General features: G+C 36.4%; 1 protein-coding gene across 2 annotated transcripts; it reads right to left on the bottom strand.

Moving 5' to 3' along the window:
• Positions 1–426: 426 nt before the first annotated feature.
• LOC100248561 (protein CHROMATIN REMODELING 35) lies at positions 427–16,825 on the bottom strand. 2 transcript variants are annotated; one of them, XM_019218911.2, is made up of 7 exons: positions 16,516–16,825; positions 14,540–14,624; positions 13,243–13,793; positions 11,942–12,208; positions 9,729–9,881; positions 836–2,619; positions 427–740 (listed from the first exon to the last, which is right to left on the bottom strand). In XM_019218911.2, exons 2-7 carry the CDS (start codon positions 14,616–14,618, stop codon positions 737–739), a joined length of 2,838 nt encoding a protein of 945 aa, XP_019074456.1. In that variant the 5' UTR covers positions 14,619–14,624; positions 16,516–16,825; the 3' UTR covers positions 427–736. The 2 variants fall into 2 exon arrangements, with proteins under 2 accessions (XP_019074456.1, XP_002273814.2); XM_002273778.4 differs by having other exon boundaries at positions 16,423–16,713.
• Between the last annotated feature and the right edge of the window lie 1,133 nt (positions 16,826–17,958).

Genomic DNA, 17,958 nt, shown 5'->3' with positions numbered 1-17,958 from the left:
GATTATTACTTCACAGGAGTTTTGGAGGCACTATGAGGTTTTGTTTGTTTTGTTTTAAACAAAAAGAACATCTATTAAAAGTGTGCCAATAAAAAGGATCTCACCCTATATGTACAGGGGTGATACACACAAAACATCACAGTAAAACACCCAAAGGCATATACAAGAAACTGCTAATCCATCTACAAGGAAGACTACGGAAATCCATCATTGAAGAGCTCTCATTTCCAACGAAGCATGGGACCACTTGAACAGGGGATTTAATGAACTCCTTTAACCTTTGATTTGCGAGTTGTTCTTTGCTGAAAATCCTTCAGTTACAAGAACAAACAAAGAGGAGTCATACACCAAGCAAAGGTCATTATGAGGTTTTTGCCTCTTACTAGATAGAAAATTATAGGATTTGTAGACCCTGTTCAACACAGATTTTCTATCCGCAACAGCAGGATTGGATCGCAGATAAAAGCCAGAACATGGGTTTTCAAACAAAACCACACTTTTCTATCTACAAGGATAGACAGGTGATGATGTACGAATGGTAATTACAAAATTTGCAAAAGGGAACAATAATAACAGAAAACATGGCAATGTGCTAGGCCAGTGGTGTTCCAGAAGTTAAGGGGCATTTCTCACAAAATCAGACAAATGCTCTCATAAGGAATGAAAAAGAAAAAGCACAGATGACTTATCCCCTGTCTCCATCTCCTCACGAGTCTTTTTGGAAGATGTGTGAGAGTCACCTGAAAATTTTCAAATGATAAATGTAAGGCAACATAACTGTGAAATTCGTAGACTGGAACTTGGTGATGACATGGAAGAATAATGAATGACCAACCTTCTGTACAAAACTGTTATATCTTCCCTCAGCAATGGACTTTCCAGGAAGAGATCCCCAGAGTCACTGACATCCACAGTTTCTGCCTCAAACTCGTGGTGACCACAGTACTCATTCCACTCGAACCACATCTTTGAAATCAATTCTTTCTTGAAGCAAGAATTGTGGTCTTCCTCTTCCGGTGAATCAGCAGCAACCAACTTGTACACATGCACTTTCTTCTTTTGTCCAGGACGGAAAGCCCTGCCTATTGCCTGGCGGGTCACAGATGGGTTTAGATGGACATCCAAAATAAGAACCCTAGATGCCCCAACCAATGATATTCCTTCCCCACATGCTTTAATTGAGCCAAAGAAAACTCTTGCATCAGGAGAGGTGTTAAAGCGTTCCATTGACCATTCCCGTTGCTCTGAACTAGATTCACCTGAGATGGCAAATATTTCTTTTCCTGGACTCCAACCCTTCACTTTCATGGTTAGTTTCTCCAAAAATCTCAGTGGTAGAAGGTACTGACTGAAAACCAACAATTTCTCCCCTGAAGATTGACACAAGGCCAACACATTAAGGAAGAACTTTGCTTTCACTCCATCTCTTACATCCAATTGCTCTAAGATCTCATCCATCTTTTTCTGACAAGTCATCTCATCCGTCTTAGATTCATTTGCAGCAAGTTTTTCTGCAAAATACTTCAACTGTGGGTGTAAATAAACAGCACTCCCAACAGAATTTTTCTTGAACTTCCTCTCAAACTTGTTCAAATTTCCAACCTCCTTCTTCTGTCTGGCACTGAGATTGAGAAGTACAGTGAAATCAACCAGTCCAGGTAGCTCATCCAGGAAATCTCCTTTATAGTAGTGCAGAACTTTGCTGGTCATCTCACGGAGATCTTGTATCACAGTTATTTTCCTCCTGAAATTATCATCCTTCTGGAGTGTGTTTTCCACCAGGTCGTAAAAAGCATCTGCAGCATTGGATTTCAACTGCTTCCTTACACCCATGATGTCCACCTTGCTCATTATACGCTTAACAACAGCACGGGAACTTTCCAACTTCAGGAACTTTGGACGAACAAGATTCAAAATATTAAATACCTCTTTCACATGGTTCTGATAAAGGGTGCCTGAGAGTACAACTTTCCGAGGAGTTTGAACTTTTGCAAGGGAGTACAGAACATCAGTGTTCTCATTCCTTGGAGTGTGACCCTCATCCAAAATAAGAATCTGAGGGGCCTTTAACAGTATTTCTTGGCAGGCAATTGTTGCCTTGGAAGCTCCATCACCACAAACAATTGAGGAGAACTGCTTGTACCCTAAAAACAGGATGCTCTTCTCTGCCACCCATTGTTTCAACACCTCTAGCTGCTGAGGCCGGCTATCTGCTTTCACAGAGTAGAAGTCATACAGTGGAATATCCTCAACTTGCCAAGTCAGAAATTCCTTTTTCCATGTTGCCAAGATACCCTTGGGAAGTACAACAAGAGGTCTGGCTTGGGGATACTTGGCTAGGAAACTTTGCATGAAACTAATGATCATGAAAGTTTTCCCAGACCCTGGAGCATGAGCCAAAATGCAACCCCCAGGATTTTCTGCCACCAAGTTGCTTACCAGAAAATTGAAGCCCTCCACTTGATGGGGCTTCATTTGCATGCTGTGCCTCGGATGTGCGTGGATTTCAGTTACAGTTAAATTATGCTCAGAAAATCCAAGTCCATCTGAAGGGTCATCAGTTGGCTCTCTATCTTTGGTGTTTCGAGGTTCATACATGTAAGTTCTGGATCTTTTCACCTAGATAAAAGGAAAAATCAAATTAGAAGGATATGATTTTAAAAGAAAATAAATAAATAAAACCCAGAAAGCACAAAAATTTCCCTATATCAAGGTCCAAGCAACTGTATATTGACTGATGGCCTGTGCGAGAAAACCATATTTGCAAATCACACTGTTCAAATTCAAAAATAATATGACAGTTATTGACAAATCATATGATATAAAGAAAACTTTCAAAGCATGAAGAGCACAAAGGAGAGGACCACCAGTTATAAAAGAATTAATAATAACCTGATCTATCTGATCAAGAATCAGTATTTTAAGGTTAAGAGTATTAGGAAGTCCAATCAACATCCATAAATAATAAACCCCATAAACAAAAGGAAAAGAATTATATTTACCTCAAAATAGGAATAATGCTATCATTGTGATATTTGCAACTGATAGATTGGGTTATTTATCATAGGTAACAATTGGAGGTGATGACAGCAAATTTTTCATGGCTTAAAGAATGAATGAAGTGTAATTGTCATGCATAACTCAAAAAAAACCTCTAATCCAATGGCATACCAAAAGGAAACCAATGGAAAACAATAAATTTCTGTGCTATTCCCACTTTTCCATTTCCTATGTATCTGCATATAGTCTAAACCCACAAAAAGGTAAGGAGGTGTTCTTCAGTGAACTGGTAAATGCTTTTCAGGTTGCCAAGAGCAACTTTGTAAATTTGAGCATTTTGAAAGACTGCCTATAAAAAGGTGGGGGCTAGGATGACCAGCAATTGGTAATTGGTCTTCTTTACATAAAAAATTTAATTAAAAATAAATGAGGAATATAGAGGAGAAGAAGCCATTGAAGAAGTCCTACCTCAGCAAAGGGGAAAAAAAACAAAAAACAAAAATGCTAAAAAAGATATTAGAACAAAATTGTAAAGCCTCCCACATTCCTCATGTGCTGGGCATGTGATCCTTCCTGGTTTTAATGAAAGAAAATGGTAACTGTCTTTTCTTGAAAATCATTCTCAACCACTGTCCTTAATCCAACCTGGCATCCAGCAAATCCCAATTTTGAAGACAAAAATTCCTATGATTAGAAGCAAAACCATCAAAGCATACATTTGTATAATACTAAATATGATCTATATTGAAAGATAGATGCAGTACAGTCAGTATTGAAATGGAAGTATTAAGTGTCAAATAGAATTGGTCCTACTATCACACATTAATAAAAATTTATGAAAAGATATCCACCTGAAGGATGGTAGGTCATCAGTTTGAATCAGAGCTTAAAACCCACAACAGAAAGAAAAGTTTGAGCAAGTTTACCAGAGATTAAATATTGATTTTACAACAATATCCCAAAACAGGGAACTAAAGAAAAGAAAAAAACTAAAAAACCCATGAGCGGTTTGGCCATGCTATTTTATGTTTAATAGTTTAAAGTCAGAAATAAACCCTCAAAGGAGGATGAATTTAATGTGGCAATGAAGGCAAGGATGGCAGTGTCCAATCCAAATCGCCATAGAAATAAACTTACCGTAAAACCTAAAACCCAGCTATAGGCTTACTAATCACGTCTTTTAAATTATTTGGGTAGGGTTTTCCAGTTGGTGAGACCGTAACTGGGTCTTTTGAATGATATGGACTAAATGGTCCTAGTGAGTTCTGCTTGCTGTTTGCTTTTTCCTTTTTGGCTGGCCAAATCTGGTGGTTCTCTATACTTCCTGTGTACTATGATGGAAAACTTGACCGGTTTCACACTCCCCCTTTCAAAATTTCAATGTACATTCTCCAATACTTTAGAAAATGAAAGAAAGTATGGCCACCACAATAAATTGAGATTAGGTTGAGCCCATTATGAAAGCATAGAAAAGGAGTATCCTTTAAGTCATTAGTGCCTTTTAACATAATTTGTTTTACCTATAAAAAATAGGCTCTAAAAGGCTGAGACCTAGGAGCCAAGACATGATGGGCAATCATTTGAGCAACATATAAACAGCGAAAAAGAAAAGTTCTGGTCCTCATTAATTGAAGAATAACTATATAATGAGCATGTTGCCTGCTTAAGTTATGTAACATGCCATATAGTAATTGACTGCTAAAGTAACCGCCAAGCCTTCCAATAGAAGTTGGCAGACTTGAGAAAATCAGAAACTTACATGAGTAAATATTAATAAGATAAGAAACAATGGTTTTGCTATAAAAAATTCAGATAAAAAAATTATGATGCATCCAATTAAAGGTAGCAAAACAAATGTTGAGGGAATCATGATATTAGCCTAACAGTGAACAATTCAGGACATATCCTGCAAATCATATTTTGTTGCATAACAAAATCTTAAAGCAATTTATGAATTAGTTCAATTAAAATAGATTTCAAGTTACTAAACATATTCCTCAAACAGCTGTTGTTGCCCTCATGGGGCATACACAAAAACTGAAAGACATATTTAATCTGCATTAAAAGTCGATATTGTGACAATACAGTTTTTTTTTTTATAAGTAAATGCAATTGCATTAAGAAAGCAAAAAAAATACACCTAAAAGGATACACGATGTATACAAGGCTAAAAGGCTTAAAAAGGGAAGGAAAACACAAAAAACCACCAACTTACTTACACCTCAACCAATTAATGAAATTGAGTAAAGACCACGAGCTAGAGCCAACATTAACCCTGACCCAACCCAAAAACATGTACAAACAGGACCGTAAAATAGCTTGGTCCATTAGTTCGGTGTCTTCAAAGGCTCTTCTATTTCTTTCTCTCCATAAGGACAAAATAAACACAATGGGGCTGCATACCATGCTTTTTTCCTTTTCCTCCCAACAAAAGAGCCATGCCAACTAAGGAGTCCTTGATAGAAAAAGACATGATCCACTGAACATCAAAAAGAGCACAGATGAGCTACTAAATCATGGTTGCCTTGGGACAGTGAAGAAGGAAATGGTTTGCTGATTCCTCTTCAGCTTTGCACATAAACCACCTACTTGGTAAAGACCATCCCCTCCTTTTTAGTTGATCCATAGTTAGAATTCTCCCCCCAAAAGCTTCCCAAGCAAAAAAGCTCACCTTATTCGAAACCCAATTCCAAAAAATACTTTGAGGGAACTCTCTAACATTGCAAGGAGCTAGGAAGGAGTAAAAGGACTTAACAGTGAAGAGGCCTTTCTTTGAAATCCACCAATTCATGACATCCTCATCATCCCTTCTAAGCACTTGTCCATTTAATTTTCTAAACAAAGCTTCCACATCTTTTATTTCCCAATCATCGTTGTGTCTTGTGAAAACAAGGTTCCAGTGACCCACTTCTCTTGTCCCATCCCATAGCAGGGCAACCCAAGCTTCTCTAAAGGAGGCTAAAAAGTACAAGCTTGGAAAATCCTCTTTCAAGGCATTCTCCCCACACCACCTGTCATTCCAAAATTGCACTTTTCTACCATTCTCCACCTTAAAAGCTACCCTTTTGCCAAACTCCAACCACCCATTCTTGATGGCCTTCCAAAGGCCCATCCCATGACTTTCCTTTGAAGCACCAAAACACCAACCTCCCTTTTCCTCTCCATATTTCCCTATAATCACTAGTTTCCAAAAAGGCTCGTTCTCAGAAGCAAACCTCCAAGACCATTTTCCAAGGAGAACCATATTCGGTGAGGAAAGATTTTTGATGCCCAAGCCCTTGTCCTTTTTCTCCATGCAAACATTAGACCAACTCACCAAATGAGGCCTATTTTGGAGTTCACCTCCTCCCTAAAGAATATATCTTCGGATCTTCTCCAACCTTAAGCACACCTAGTGGGGAATGACAAACAAGGACATGAAGTAGATTGGGAGGCTAGAAAGAGTGCTCTTTACCAAAGTCAATCTCCCTCCTTTTGATAAGTATTGTCTCTTCCATAAAGCGAGTCGCTTCTGAAATCTCTCTTCCACTACATCCCAAACATGAGGGGACTTGAAAGTGGCTCCTAAAGGGAGGCCCAAATAACAAGAGGGGGGAGAACCCACTTTACAACCCAACACCCTAGCCAATTCCTCAAAATAGAGAACCACCCCCATAGGAATCAACTCACTTTTATGAAAATTGATTTTTAACTCGGAGACTACCTCAAACCACATGAAAGCTTAGCTCAAAACTTTCAAATGTTCCTTACTTGCATCACAAAAACCTAATAGTAATAGAGTTTAAAAACATAATAGTAGTACAACAATGGAAAGGGGCTTTCGAGTGGGCTTCTTAGCTAGTGGGAGAGGAGGTGTGGGTATGATAGTGTTTTATCTTTTATTTGTTGATGATACTTTGATTCTATGTGACTCTAATGAGCATTTGGAGTTTTTTTTTTCATAAGCAAAAAATGCAAATATATTAAAGTGTGCCAAAAGACGACTCACCAAAGTACATAGGACGTATCCAAATAGTGCCTAAGCACATCTAACCTGGGAAAACACAAAAAAAATACCCTCTTAACAAGAGCCTAAGCATTCTACAAAATCACATAAAGACATAGAACCTATCTCTATGTACATCTTCACCTATGAAAACAAAATTCTAAGAAAAAAAAATCTTCAAATATTGATTCAAATGCTCTTCATTATCAAACGACCTTTGATTCCTTTCCATCCACATAGTCCAAAAGATATACAAAGGAGTTGCTCTTCAAACCTTCTTACATCTTTTACCCATAAAGGGACCATGCTACCCCAAGGAAGCCTCCTTGATGGTAGCAACTTGCACCCATTGGACACCAAAAAGAGCAAATAGCAACTGCCAAAGGACCTTGACCTTGGCACAATGGAGGAGTTTACAAACAAAACATCTATTGAACAAAGACCACCTTCTTTTCTAAAGTTGATCTACTGTCAAAGCCTTTTCTAAACTAGCCTCCCATGGAAAAAACTAACTTTCGAAGGCACCCAAGAGTTCCACATTACACTCTTTGGAAAGAAAATTGATTCCCTCAATTCCAATGCGGCATATAAATACTCAACTTAGAACTTGTTGTTTCTCTAGGTCATCCACACCACCTTGTCTTTCCCCGCATTATCAAGCGCCTCTCTTTGCAACCTTGAAAATAAATCCTCTACATTGTCCACTTCCCAGTCATTTAGAGGTTTAGAGAAACAAGGCTCCAATGACCTCTCTCTCGTGTCTAAATCCATAGATCCCGCAACCCAAACCTTTTTTGAAATGGCTAAGGCATATAAAGAAGGGAATGAAACACACAATTGTTCATCCTAACACCATTTATTCTTCCAAAACTCCACCCTTCTCCCATTACCCACCACAAAAGAACTACAATAGAAGTTATTCTATTCCTTCCTGATAGATTTCTAAAGCCTAACATTGTACCCAACTCATACTTTTTTTTTTTAAATCGAAAAAAAGAAATATATTAGAAAAAAAAGTACGAGAAAATGATGGGAGGTCCTCCCCTTTGAATACAAAAAACCACACAAAAGACTAAACACCTCCTCCATCTTCTTCCCCTATATTTTCCACTAATGAGCCAATTCCAAAAGGCTCCTCTTTCAATTGCATACCACTCGTTCCATTGCATAAAAGTGACTTATTCAACAAAGAAAGATGTAGATGCCTAGTGCCTAACAACACCTTCCCTCCCCCACCTTTCCCCTTTTTTCCTTGCTCTACTCCATACATACTGTCGACTACTTCACAACATGCATATTTTTCTCTAACCCCTCACATCCCCATAGGAAATCTCTTTGAATTTTCTTCAACCTTAATTTGACTTTCCTTGAAATACAAAATAAAGACCAAAAATAAATAAAAAATGAGTCTTTTATGGAACCTCTCTTCCACCCCATCCTAGACCACCACTGATCTAAAGCAAGCACCTAGAGGCAAACCTAGGTAGGTAGATGGAAGTTTGCCTTATTTATACCCTCACTCTGAAACCAACTCCTCAACATGATCTACTTTAACAATAGGAATCAACTCACTCTTATCCAAGTTAATTTTCAGCCCCGATAAAGCTTCAAACCATATGAGCAACTAGCTTAAATATTTGAGTTTGGGAAGCCTCACAAAAAACAAGAGTGTCATATGCAAACAACAAATGAGACACCTCATCCCCTTCATCACCTCTAGCCCTCATCTGAACTCCTCTAAGGTAAACCAACCTTCATAGCTATGTTGAGTTGGGCTTTCATGTGGCTTGAGGTAATTTCCATTTAAAAATTAATTTGAATAAAAGTAAGTTAATTCTAGCGGGGGAGGTTTCTAATTCTAAAGATTTGGCTACGATATTGGAGTGTAAAGTGGGCTCTCTCCCTTCCACTTATTTGGGCATTCCATTGAAAACCTCTTGTAAATCTTTGCTTGGGACATAGTGGAGTAAAGATTGAAAAAATGGTTTACAATGTGGAAGAGGTCATACTTGTCAAAAGAAGGAAGACTGAATTTGGTAAAGAGCACTCTTTCTTACTTACCAATCTACTACATGTCTTTACTTGTAATCCTTTCTAAGGTGAGTTTAAGATCGGAGATAATTAAAAGAGATTTCCTTTTTTTTTTTTTTTTTTGGGGAGAGGGGGGTGTTGGGGAGGGGAGCTCCAAAATAAGCTTCATTTGGTGAACTAGTCAATAGTCTACATGGATAAAAAAGATGGGGGCTTGGGTATTAGAAATTTGTCTACTTTGAATAAGGCCCTTCTTGGAAAATGGTGTAAGAGATTCGCATTTGAGAACAAGTTTGTCTAGAAGCAAGTGATTGTAGGGAAGTATGGGATGGATGAGGGGGGTTGGTGTTCTCTTTGACATGTAACTTAACACAATTTATCTTGAAAGGCATCATGTTTGCTTTGACTAATTCAGATTATAATTTGAGTAACTAATTGAGCTCAAACAGAAAACATATTTTGTTCTCTTTGACTTCTTTCTCTTCCTCTCTTCCTTTTTTTTTTTTTTTTGTGGGGGGGCAGGGTTGCAAAAAAATGATAAACAAGATTATTTGCATGAAAAAACAATTCCCTTATGCAAATTATACATATTTCAGCTACCCCCATCTGCTATTCACCATTCAAGGCCTGCTTATTTATCGATCCAGCTTCAAACAGTTACATTCAGAAGGAGAATAAAATAAAATCAATTGATAACAGAAAAAAAAGATACCTTAGTATACTGGTACTCAATTATGGTTTCAATACTTTTGTTGACAACTCCACAGATGCGACAAACAGAACCAATATCATCCTTCAGAACAAAAGAATGCTCACATTCTTCTTTGCTTTCTTTTTCGTCTTCTCCAGGATCCACAGCAACATCCTACAGGAAGCATTATAAATTTGAACCAAATATCAGAAACTTTAGAGAATCAAATACTTGAAATTATATAGCAAAAAAAAATTCAATAAAAAAGTGGTTTTGATATACAAAATAACAAGAGCTTCCCAGCTAATTCACTCTATCAAAGCTAATAGTGAATCATGCAATAGCATATGTGATTAATGAATTTGATTCTCAGATAAGCAAAAAAATGATATTTTGCAAAAGTAAATAGTATCTTTGGCCATTTTAAGTGAAAACACATAGGAATCTAGTGAATCCTCAATCATGGAAAGAAAATTAGTTATATAAATATAAAATAAAATAATAAAAAACAAACAAAAGGAAAAAATCAACATTATTGATAGAGCTCCAGGCAATCCCAGTCACTGGAAAGAGTGTTACTTATATTTTATTGAATTGGAAGTTCTTTGCCCCCAAAGATGAGATCTTATTCCTTGTTTTTCATGTAATACTCTAAGAAATATTCAAATGCTGGTGTCTCATACCACTTGATACCAGTCTCCTTTGACCAATGGTAAATGTATAAATTCTAAAAATTGAACAATGTTGGTGCAGGCAATTCTGGTGGCCAGTATTCAATGATGGTTCTATTTGTCTCAACCCAATGAACCCTTCCCACTCCCCCCAACCAAACCCAACACCACCATACTCACCCAACAACAAACAAACAAACAAACAAACCACAACCATAAAAAAAAAGAGATCAACATTAGTGCTAAAAATTCAGACAATGCCAGTGACTGGTACAGATGCGGAATGATAATAGTTATGATTTGATGAATTGAAGGTTCTTCACCCAACAAAGATGGAACCCTATTTCCAGGTTTTTCTTGTAAAACTTTTAGAAATGTTGAAATGCTGATGTCTCCTGTCACAAAGTACCAGTCTACCTCAACAAATGGTAGAGGTAAAAATATAAAAAAAATGACTAATGTTGGTAGCCATGGTCTAGGCAATTCTGGTGACTGGTATTTAATGATAATTTTGGTTTTGATCAATTGGGGGAGTTTACTTTTTGACTTTCAACCATTTGCCATCTCGTGAGTAGCTGTCACTAGTCTTGACGAAGAAGAGGGTGGACATGAATGCCCAGAATGCCCTGTTGCTGCAAGAAAGGGATATTAAATGGATGCCCCAGAAGAGGCTGCTAGAGGAACTGATGCAATAATAATTTTTTAAGGGTTTCAGGCAGATAGAATACTACTATTAAAATAAGTAAAAAATTAGCGAGGGAGGGAGGGAGGGAGAGAGAGAGAGAGAGAGAGAGAGAGAGAGAGAGAGATTGAAGTATTGATGTATCATCTTCATCTGCAAGTAGATCCTTTTCTAATAAATAATCCCTTTCAATCTTTTAAATTTTAAATCTGAAGTATCAAGTCTAGAGTAGGAATATTTGTTTCTTTATACCCATCTAACAGCAAACTGACAGACCACAACAATCCCAAACCCTCCTAGCCAGGGATTCTTAAGTAGGAAATCTGCAGCAACGTTATTGAACCCAGAATGCCCAATCAATGGAGCAAGTCAACTCCAAAAAAGGATTCTCTACCTCCAAAAAGAGAGTAAAACGCCCTTTCTTTCCTCCTACTCCCCCTAAAAAAAAGAGTATAGATTTTAGCCAAACTGAGGTTTCTTTTGTTTTTCAACTTTCTATCCTCTCAACCCCCAAAAATAATCCACCCCAAACATTGGCAGGAGTATAGTGAATCAACAGCAAAACCACTCAATGAGCCCATCAAAATTCAACCTTACTAAACCTTAATCCTATTTCCAAATTTTATACTACCCATTCCAATCAATAACCATATAATTTTCCACACAAAATCAAAACCCTAGGTCCCCAAAATATTCTTGTGTCAAATAACAAAGTAGACCTGAAATTTTAACAATAGCAAAAGAAATCAGACCACTGAATCATTGATAGTTTATAAAAAAGAATGACAACCATTCAAAGATCATATCTTTTTGGAAGAAAGCAAATTTGAATGAAGATACACTCAGTCACTAAGATAGACAAATAACTCAAATGAAAATACCTTTGAAGATTGTAAGGCCAAATCAAACTCTTGCCACATATCAGCCAAACCATCATCTTCAGTCTTAGCTCGAAGATTGCCTTCATTGGTTTCCATATCATCTTCCACACCAACATATTCACCTTGCACTTTTTTCATTTCAAGGTTAGCCACCAAACTTTTCTCTCCCACACCAATATACACATCCTTATCTTTTCTGATTTCAGTAGCACCCATCAGACTTCCCTCTTCTACTTTTGGGGCTATACTCCCAACATAATCCCTAACCTGGATTTGTTAATTAATAATGAGATTGCAAACAGCATAAGAGTTAAATTTAAACAATCAATTAGATGCTAATTTTTTATGAGATATTGTTATTAATAACAATGGGTTAGAAACTAATAAAAAATTGCAAGAGAAAAGATATAGCAATAAAACTAACCTGGATATGGTCATAAAATAATCATATTGGAAAGATCATAAAAGTTAATTTGCAACAATAAAGCACATACTGATAAAAATTTCAAGCAAGAATAAATAACATTTGACAAACAACTATAACATTACCAATGGTCACAGCACTGTGGGTTTTTTTTTTTCTTTTTTAAAGTATTAAGAGTCTTCTTTTGGGCTTTAATGTCAAAGTTTAGCCTATCAAAAAGTTAGGACTCTGTTTTCCTATAACAAAATGGGTTGGCCTTTTTTCGTTTACTTGATGAATAACCATTTTTGCTTTATATGCATGGAATCTAACGTGGAAACCCACATCCCCATCCTCAATCTCCCTAAGCGAAGCCATAGAGACCAGCTTTATGGCCTTTTTGCTGCAAAAAAGACTGCATTTTAGGAGATGGTAAAAAAAATTGCTTTATCCTTAAGTTTCCCAAGAAGTCAAATATGGATGCTTACTTCTTCAACTATCTGTTTATTTTCAATCTGTAATTATTCACTCAGACTAGTTGGAAATTGAGAAAATAATTCTGGCAACCAGCAAGAGTATGTTAAGATAACTTTTCTTAAAGGTGTAAAACATGAATTACTAAAAAACTCATGACATTTTTCTTTAAGGAAGAGAAAAGGATTAAATGGTTATATCAAAAAAAAAAACTTTCCAGCTCATCCACCACTTGCATAGATATCTCCAAAATTCTTAAAGTGGGATAACTCATAACTGAAAAGTAGTTGAAAGTGAAAGAAGGGTAAATCGTGAGTTTAGGTCCTCAGGAGCATAACCACATGCAAGTGAGTTGAAATTAATTTGAAATGCATGCACTCTTAGATATGTAATGCTAAAGTTACAAATGCAGGAAAAGACTTACCACAGGATTATTTGCAAGAAGTCCAACAGAAGGTTTTCTCAAGACAACTTCCTGATATGAGAAAGAAGGCCAGGCTGTTTCCTGTGGTGGATGAGAGACCTTCTGATCTCCACAGTCTTCATCATCTGAATCGATAATCACAACAGGTAATGTTGCATCTTCTACAGCTGTTGCTGTTAGAGCATCATCAACAACGTGATCATCCTCCAGATCTATAACATCTTCGTGAGCCAAATGAGAGGCCTCTCTATTCACCAACTTTGAAGCCTTTTTGCCCTGTTTCTTTCCCAAATCCGTGCACATATATGAAAGTGAAGGATACATTACATAATAAGGTTGAAGCATTTGCATCCTTCGAGCACATAGGGCCTCTATTTCTTTAGTCACACTTCCGAATCTTCCGGCATCTAAACCTTCCAGCAAATTGGGAATGGCAAATGGATCAGAATAATCAACAACATTTGGGCCAGCCTTCTGCCGCTTCTGTTTTGGTTCAGAATGCATATTTTCTTCAAATGTCCAGATCCTTTTATGTTTGGTGGAGTTGAACTCTGTTTTCAATATGAAAAGTCATACTCAGACCTTAAAATATGAGCAATCACATTCATAAATCATAAAGCATAAAACAGCTGAACAGGCTAGACAACCATAAAGTTCAGAAAACCATGTTAGGATAACTTCAAGTAACTCAAAACATGCACAACAAAATGTAGGGAAATTATGTTTTAAGAGCATCAAAATAACCTTTTCATAAGAAGATATTCCATTAAAAAGAAATTACGAGCATTCCGCATAACTACTAACGGAAAATGTAAGTCTCAGCAGTTTATTTTTAGTATCTGGCAACCTTACATGTGGACTACCTCAATTGATTGCCTTTGGGAGGTATTGCTCCTAAAGAAAAAGTGCACAGTTCAGTATTATAGAATTTTCTAGCATGAAAAATTGACTATTCAATACATCCACAAAAATATGACCATAGATCTATGTTTTTAACCCTATCACTTCCATCAAGATCCAAACTTAAACCTTACTTACCAATAACCAAGGCCCTCTTATTTTTTCCCTTCTTTCTTCATTAAGTAAACAATATTCTTAATGCTTGCAAACATGTATTTTCTTATCAGAATGCATGTAAACATGCATGAGATGCACATATGCAAAAACAATGTCCATAGACAAAATAAAAATTAAAAAATTGTCTAAACAAAATGTAAAGAAATAAAGAAGATGTTTAATGAATGTAAAAATGGGAATGAGTATTGGACAAATGACAAGATAGAAAAGTGGCGAATACCAGTCAGCTTGTAGGGCTCAAAGTTTACTGGAATTGGGTTACCATAATTGCTTGACAAACCTCCATTTGTTGGCTCCATAGATCACTGAATAAACAAAAGGAAAAGAAAAAATAATAATGCAAAGTCAACACAAGTTGAATGGTTATAAACAAATTATGCTAATGCTCAATTTGATTGCAAATAAAATGTAGGAAAGAAAAATAAATTAAAGCTCTAGGTCTTAAACATATGTTGTTCAAAATTATCCATTCAACTGAATCAAAGAGAACCATTTAAACTAATTTGCTCAATCTCTTTTTTTCTCCAGAGTCAACACAAGAACCAAAAGAATCAAACAATAACTTCATTTCTTTCCCTCCAATTTAATGTGATTAATGATCACAGAGAAAAAATGAGGGATAAAATCACTATAAACAAATTACAATCTAGTCACAGTCAGTGAAACCACAAGTTGTTTGGTTGTCAAAACAAGTAGGCAAGGAAAATGAACTGAGAGGTCTCAGATCTGCCCATTGTTCACAACCCTAGAAAGAAAAGAAAAAAAAACACACTCTCAGCTCAACTAAATCATCCCCCTACTTCAGAATCGAGCTATTCATTTTCTTGGAAATCAACACAAAAGAACGGCAAGACTCGGTAAGATCCCCCAGTGTTGGTGTATAGTGCTGTGAATGCTCAAATATTGTTTTTCAATATCTTGCCTTACTGGTCTTTGACAGATCAGAGATAAGCCATGGAAGAGGTAGCTGACCTCTTCAATCCACTCCTAAAAACCAATGGGCTATTGCAGTCTATGAAAAGGTGGCCAATAGGCTGGTAATTTTCTTTTATTTTATTCTTTAAAAAAATTAATTTTTTAAATTTTGATCAACCTTACTGGTCTGAAGCTATAAAACATTCAAGTATATGACTTAAATAGTTGAATGTGCTACTTTGTGTGGAAGTTTATGTGTGTTCTTCAACCTCTTTGTTGTGGCCTCACTGCCACACTGATCATATATAAAATATTCACTCCTTGCTACAAAATCTTCAGCCTAGATCACCAAATGGTGATGGTTATTGGTTGCTCAAAATCTAAAATGTTCACAACATTTAGATATAGGGTGTAAAACACAGTTAAATTGATTAATATATACTATTATTAATAACCCAGAAGGATTTAAGCCACAAGAAAACAACCTTCTTTTCCTTTCCTTTCAATTAAGTACAAAAAATGCTAACACTTATTAAACAGTGATATAAATCGAGACTAAAAATGTTCGCATCTTATTGTGGCTAATCATTTCAGCACAAAATGCAGAAACTTTTACTAAGAAATGAAAATTACTCTAAATAAATTGTACTTTAGCCATGGATAGTTAAACTCTGATACTGCGATTGGTAGTCAGAAAACTATGTGCAAGGGAAGCAAACTATAAATCTTTGTGTGTTAGACTATCCATTGTTCAAAACTCAAAACCCTCTCTGCCTTTATTTTCATTCTCTTCATTTAAACTTAAAATAGCTAAAATTTCCACCAAGCCGTGATCCGAACCCGCAAATTACCCGGCTAGCACCTAACCCTAACGCTCCGTACGTATCAAAGAAAATGCAGGAAATAAAAACAAGATCAAACTCTTTCAGGTCTTATTCAACATCATTTGAGCCATTAAACAACGAAGAAAACCAAAGAAAGAAACCGGAACTTAATTCAACCACGTAAACTCGAGTTCCTCGTTCTCGATTTCCTTTTAAAATCAGAACAAGAGACGTGATAAGAGTGGTAATACGACTTTCCTTCCTTTTCCCCTCTATTTTCTTGGCAACCAAATAGTGGGTAAAGGCCATAAAAAACACAAAGAATCCCTAAATTTAGCGATTTGAAGGTAAGAACATGGCTCACATTTCTTCAGGGCGCACTAATCGTTGCTCTTCTCCCTCTGAAAACTAGGGGAGATAGAGTGAAAACTAGGGGAGATAGAGAGAAAGGAGTTACAGTGTGATGTTAAAGCGTTTCGCTCTTCTTCGCTGACAGAAACACAAATGAAACAACACGTATATCATACGCAGAAACTTGTGTGTCTCGCGCTCGTGCCCTAATTGTATCCACACTATTCCTTGACTTTTACTCAGAGACCTTGATCTTTCTATCTTCCCTTCCGATCACCGTTCATGACTTCGACTTTACTCACATAACTTGATCGACCTTCCATCACAATCCAGCGATTTATTTCTTTCTTTTAGAAAAATAAATAAATAAAGAGAAAGAAAAATTAGGGGATGGAATTATAGGTTTGCTTCAAACTATTTTTTAAAATAGTTTTCTTATTTAAATAATAAACATCATTTTTTAAAAATAATTTTGAAATTCGAATGCTATGTTTGGTTTTCAAAGAATTTTGAGAAAAATGTAAAAAAAAAAAATAGAAAAAAAGTACAAGAAGGAAAAAAATTAAATTTAAAATTAATAAATTATTTTTATATGTTACTTTAAACTTTTTTTTCCATAGTTTAATTAAACATGATTTCAAATATTAGAAAAATTAAAAATTCTTTACAAAATCATTATCAAACACACTTTAATTATAATCATATTAAATTTTGCATCATACAAAGTTAAAATAGTTGTAAAAGATAACTATAAGCAAAACTAAAGTAATTATAATAGAAGAGCAATTGCATTTAAAATAAAGAGAAAAAGTTATAGAAATGCAAATTTAAGATTTTTTAGTGATTTAGCATAATATTACTTACATTCACTCTTCTGAAGGTCCAATCTAGTGGTGTTCCACTATCAACAAGTGCTCTCTGTTGATACTTTGTTAATTGAGGATGGATTCCTCCCTTAGTCGTGGCAAGAGAAGTTTCCATTCAGATACCGAAATCTAGACTCCTTGTTTCCTTGCATAAAGATGTCTGGATGGGTTGTTCGGGCATACCCTTCGAAACTCAAGTTAGGCTAGAGATCCCTAATAAGAGAGAGAAAGAGAGGAAAAAAAAAGAGCTCACAATGTCCTCTATTCTTCCTTTTCCTTCAGTCGTGTTTTTATAATGCTCTAAGGTGGAGTAAGGCTTAGCGATGGTGAGTTAGATCATACAATGATGATTTGTGCAGTAGTGACAAAGCAATCATCACATCTGTAGGACAACTGGGGGGGGGGGGGGGGGGGGGGGTTGTGTCAAGCGACGTTTCATGACATAGCCTGCCATCCTTTCCACCTTGATGATGCCCTAAGGCCTTGTCTGTTGACGCAGACGTGAGGATGGGAAGAGTCCCATCACTCAATTCGATGTCAATTAGTCATGGTCTTATATACTAGAGAAGACTTGATGCTATTAGGAGAGTACATACCGCTCAGTGGCGTAAATGGTCCGGACATGAGGTTCCCCGAATGTCTTGGAATTCGTCCAAACAATGATGAGAGATGTGACACGTGGA

The sequence above is a fragment of the Vitis vinifera genome, chromosome 3 (genome assembly GCF_030704535.1).
Source record: "Vitis vinifera cultivar Pinot Noir 40024 chromosome 3, ASM3070453v1".
In the NCBI taxonomy this organism is placed as follows: domain Eukaryota; kingdom Viridiplantae; phylum Streptophyta; class Magnoliopsida; order Vitales; family Vitaceae; genus Vitis; species Vitis vinifera.
This window is presented reverse-complemented; position numbering and strand designations above follow the sequence as displayed.

Coding starts and splice junctions, on each gene's coding strand:
- LOC100248561 (XM_019218911.2), bottom strand. CDS start 14,618: ATGGAGCCAACAAATGGAGGTTTGTCAAGCAATTATGGTAACCCAATT. Junction 13,794..14,539: donor TGAGCCCTACAAGCTGACTG/GTATTCGCCACT, acceptor TATTGAAAACAG/AGTTCAACTCCACCAAACAT. Junction 2,620..9,728: donor TTGAGTACCAGTATACTAAG/GTATCTTTTTTT, acceptor CCTTTTATCTAG/GTGAAAAGATCCAGAACTTA.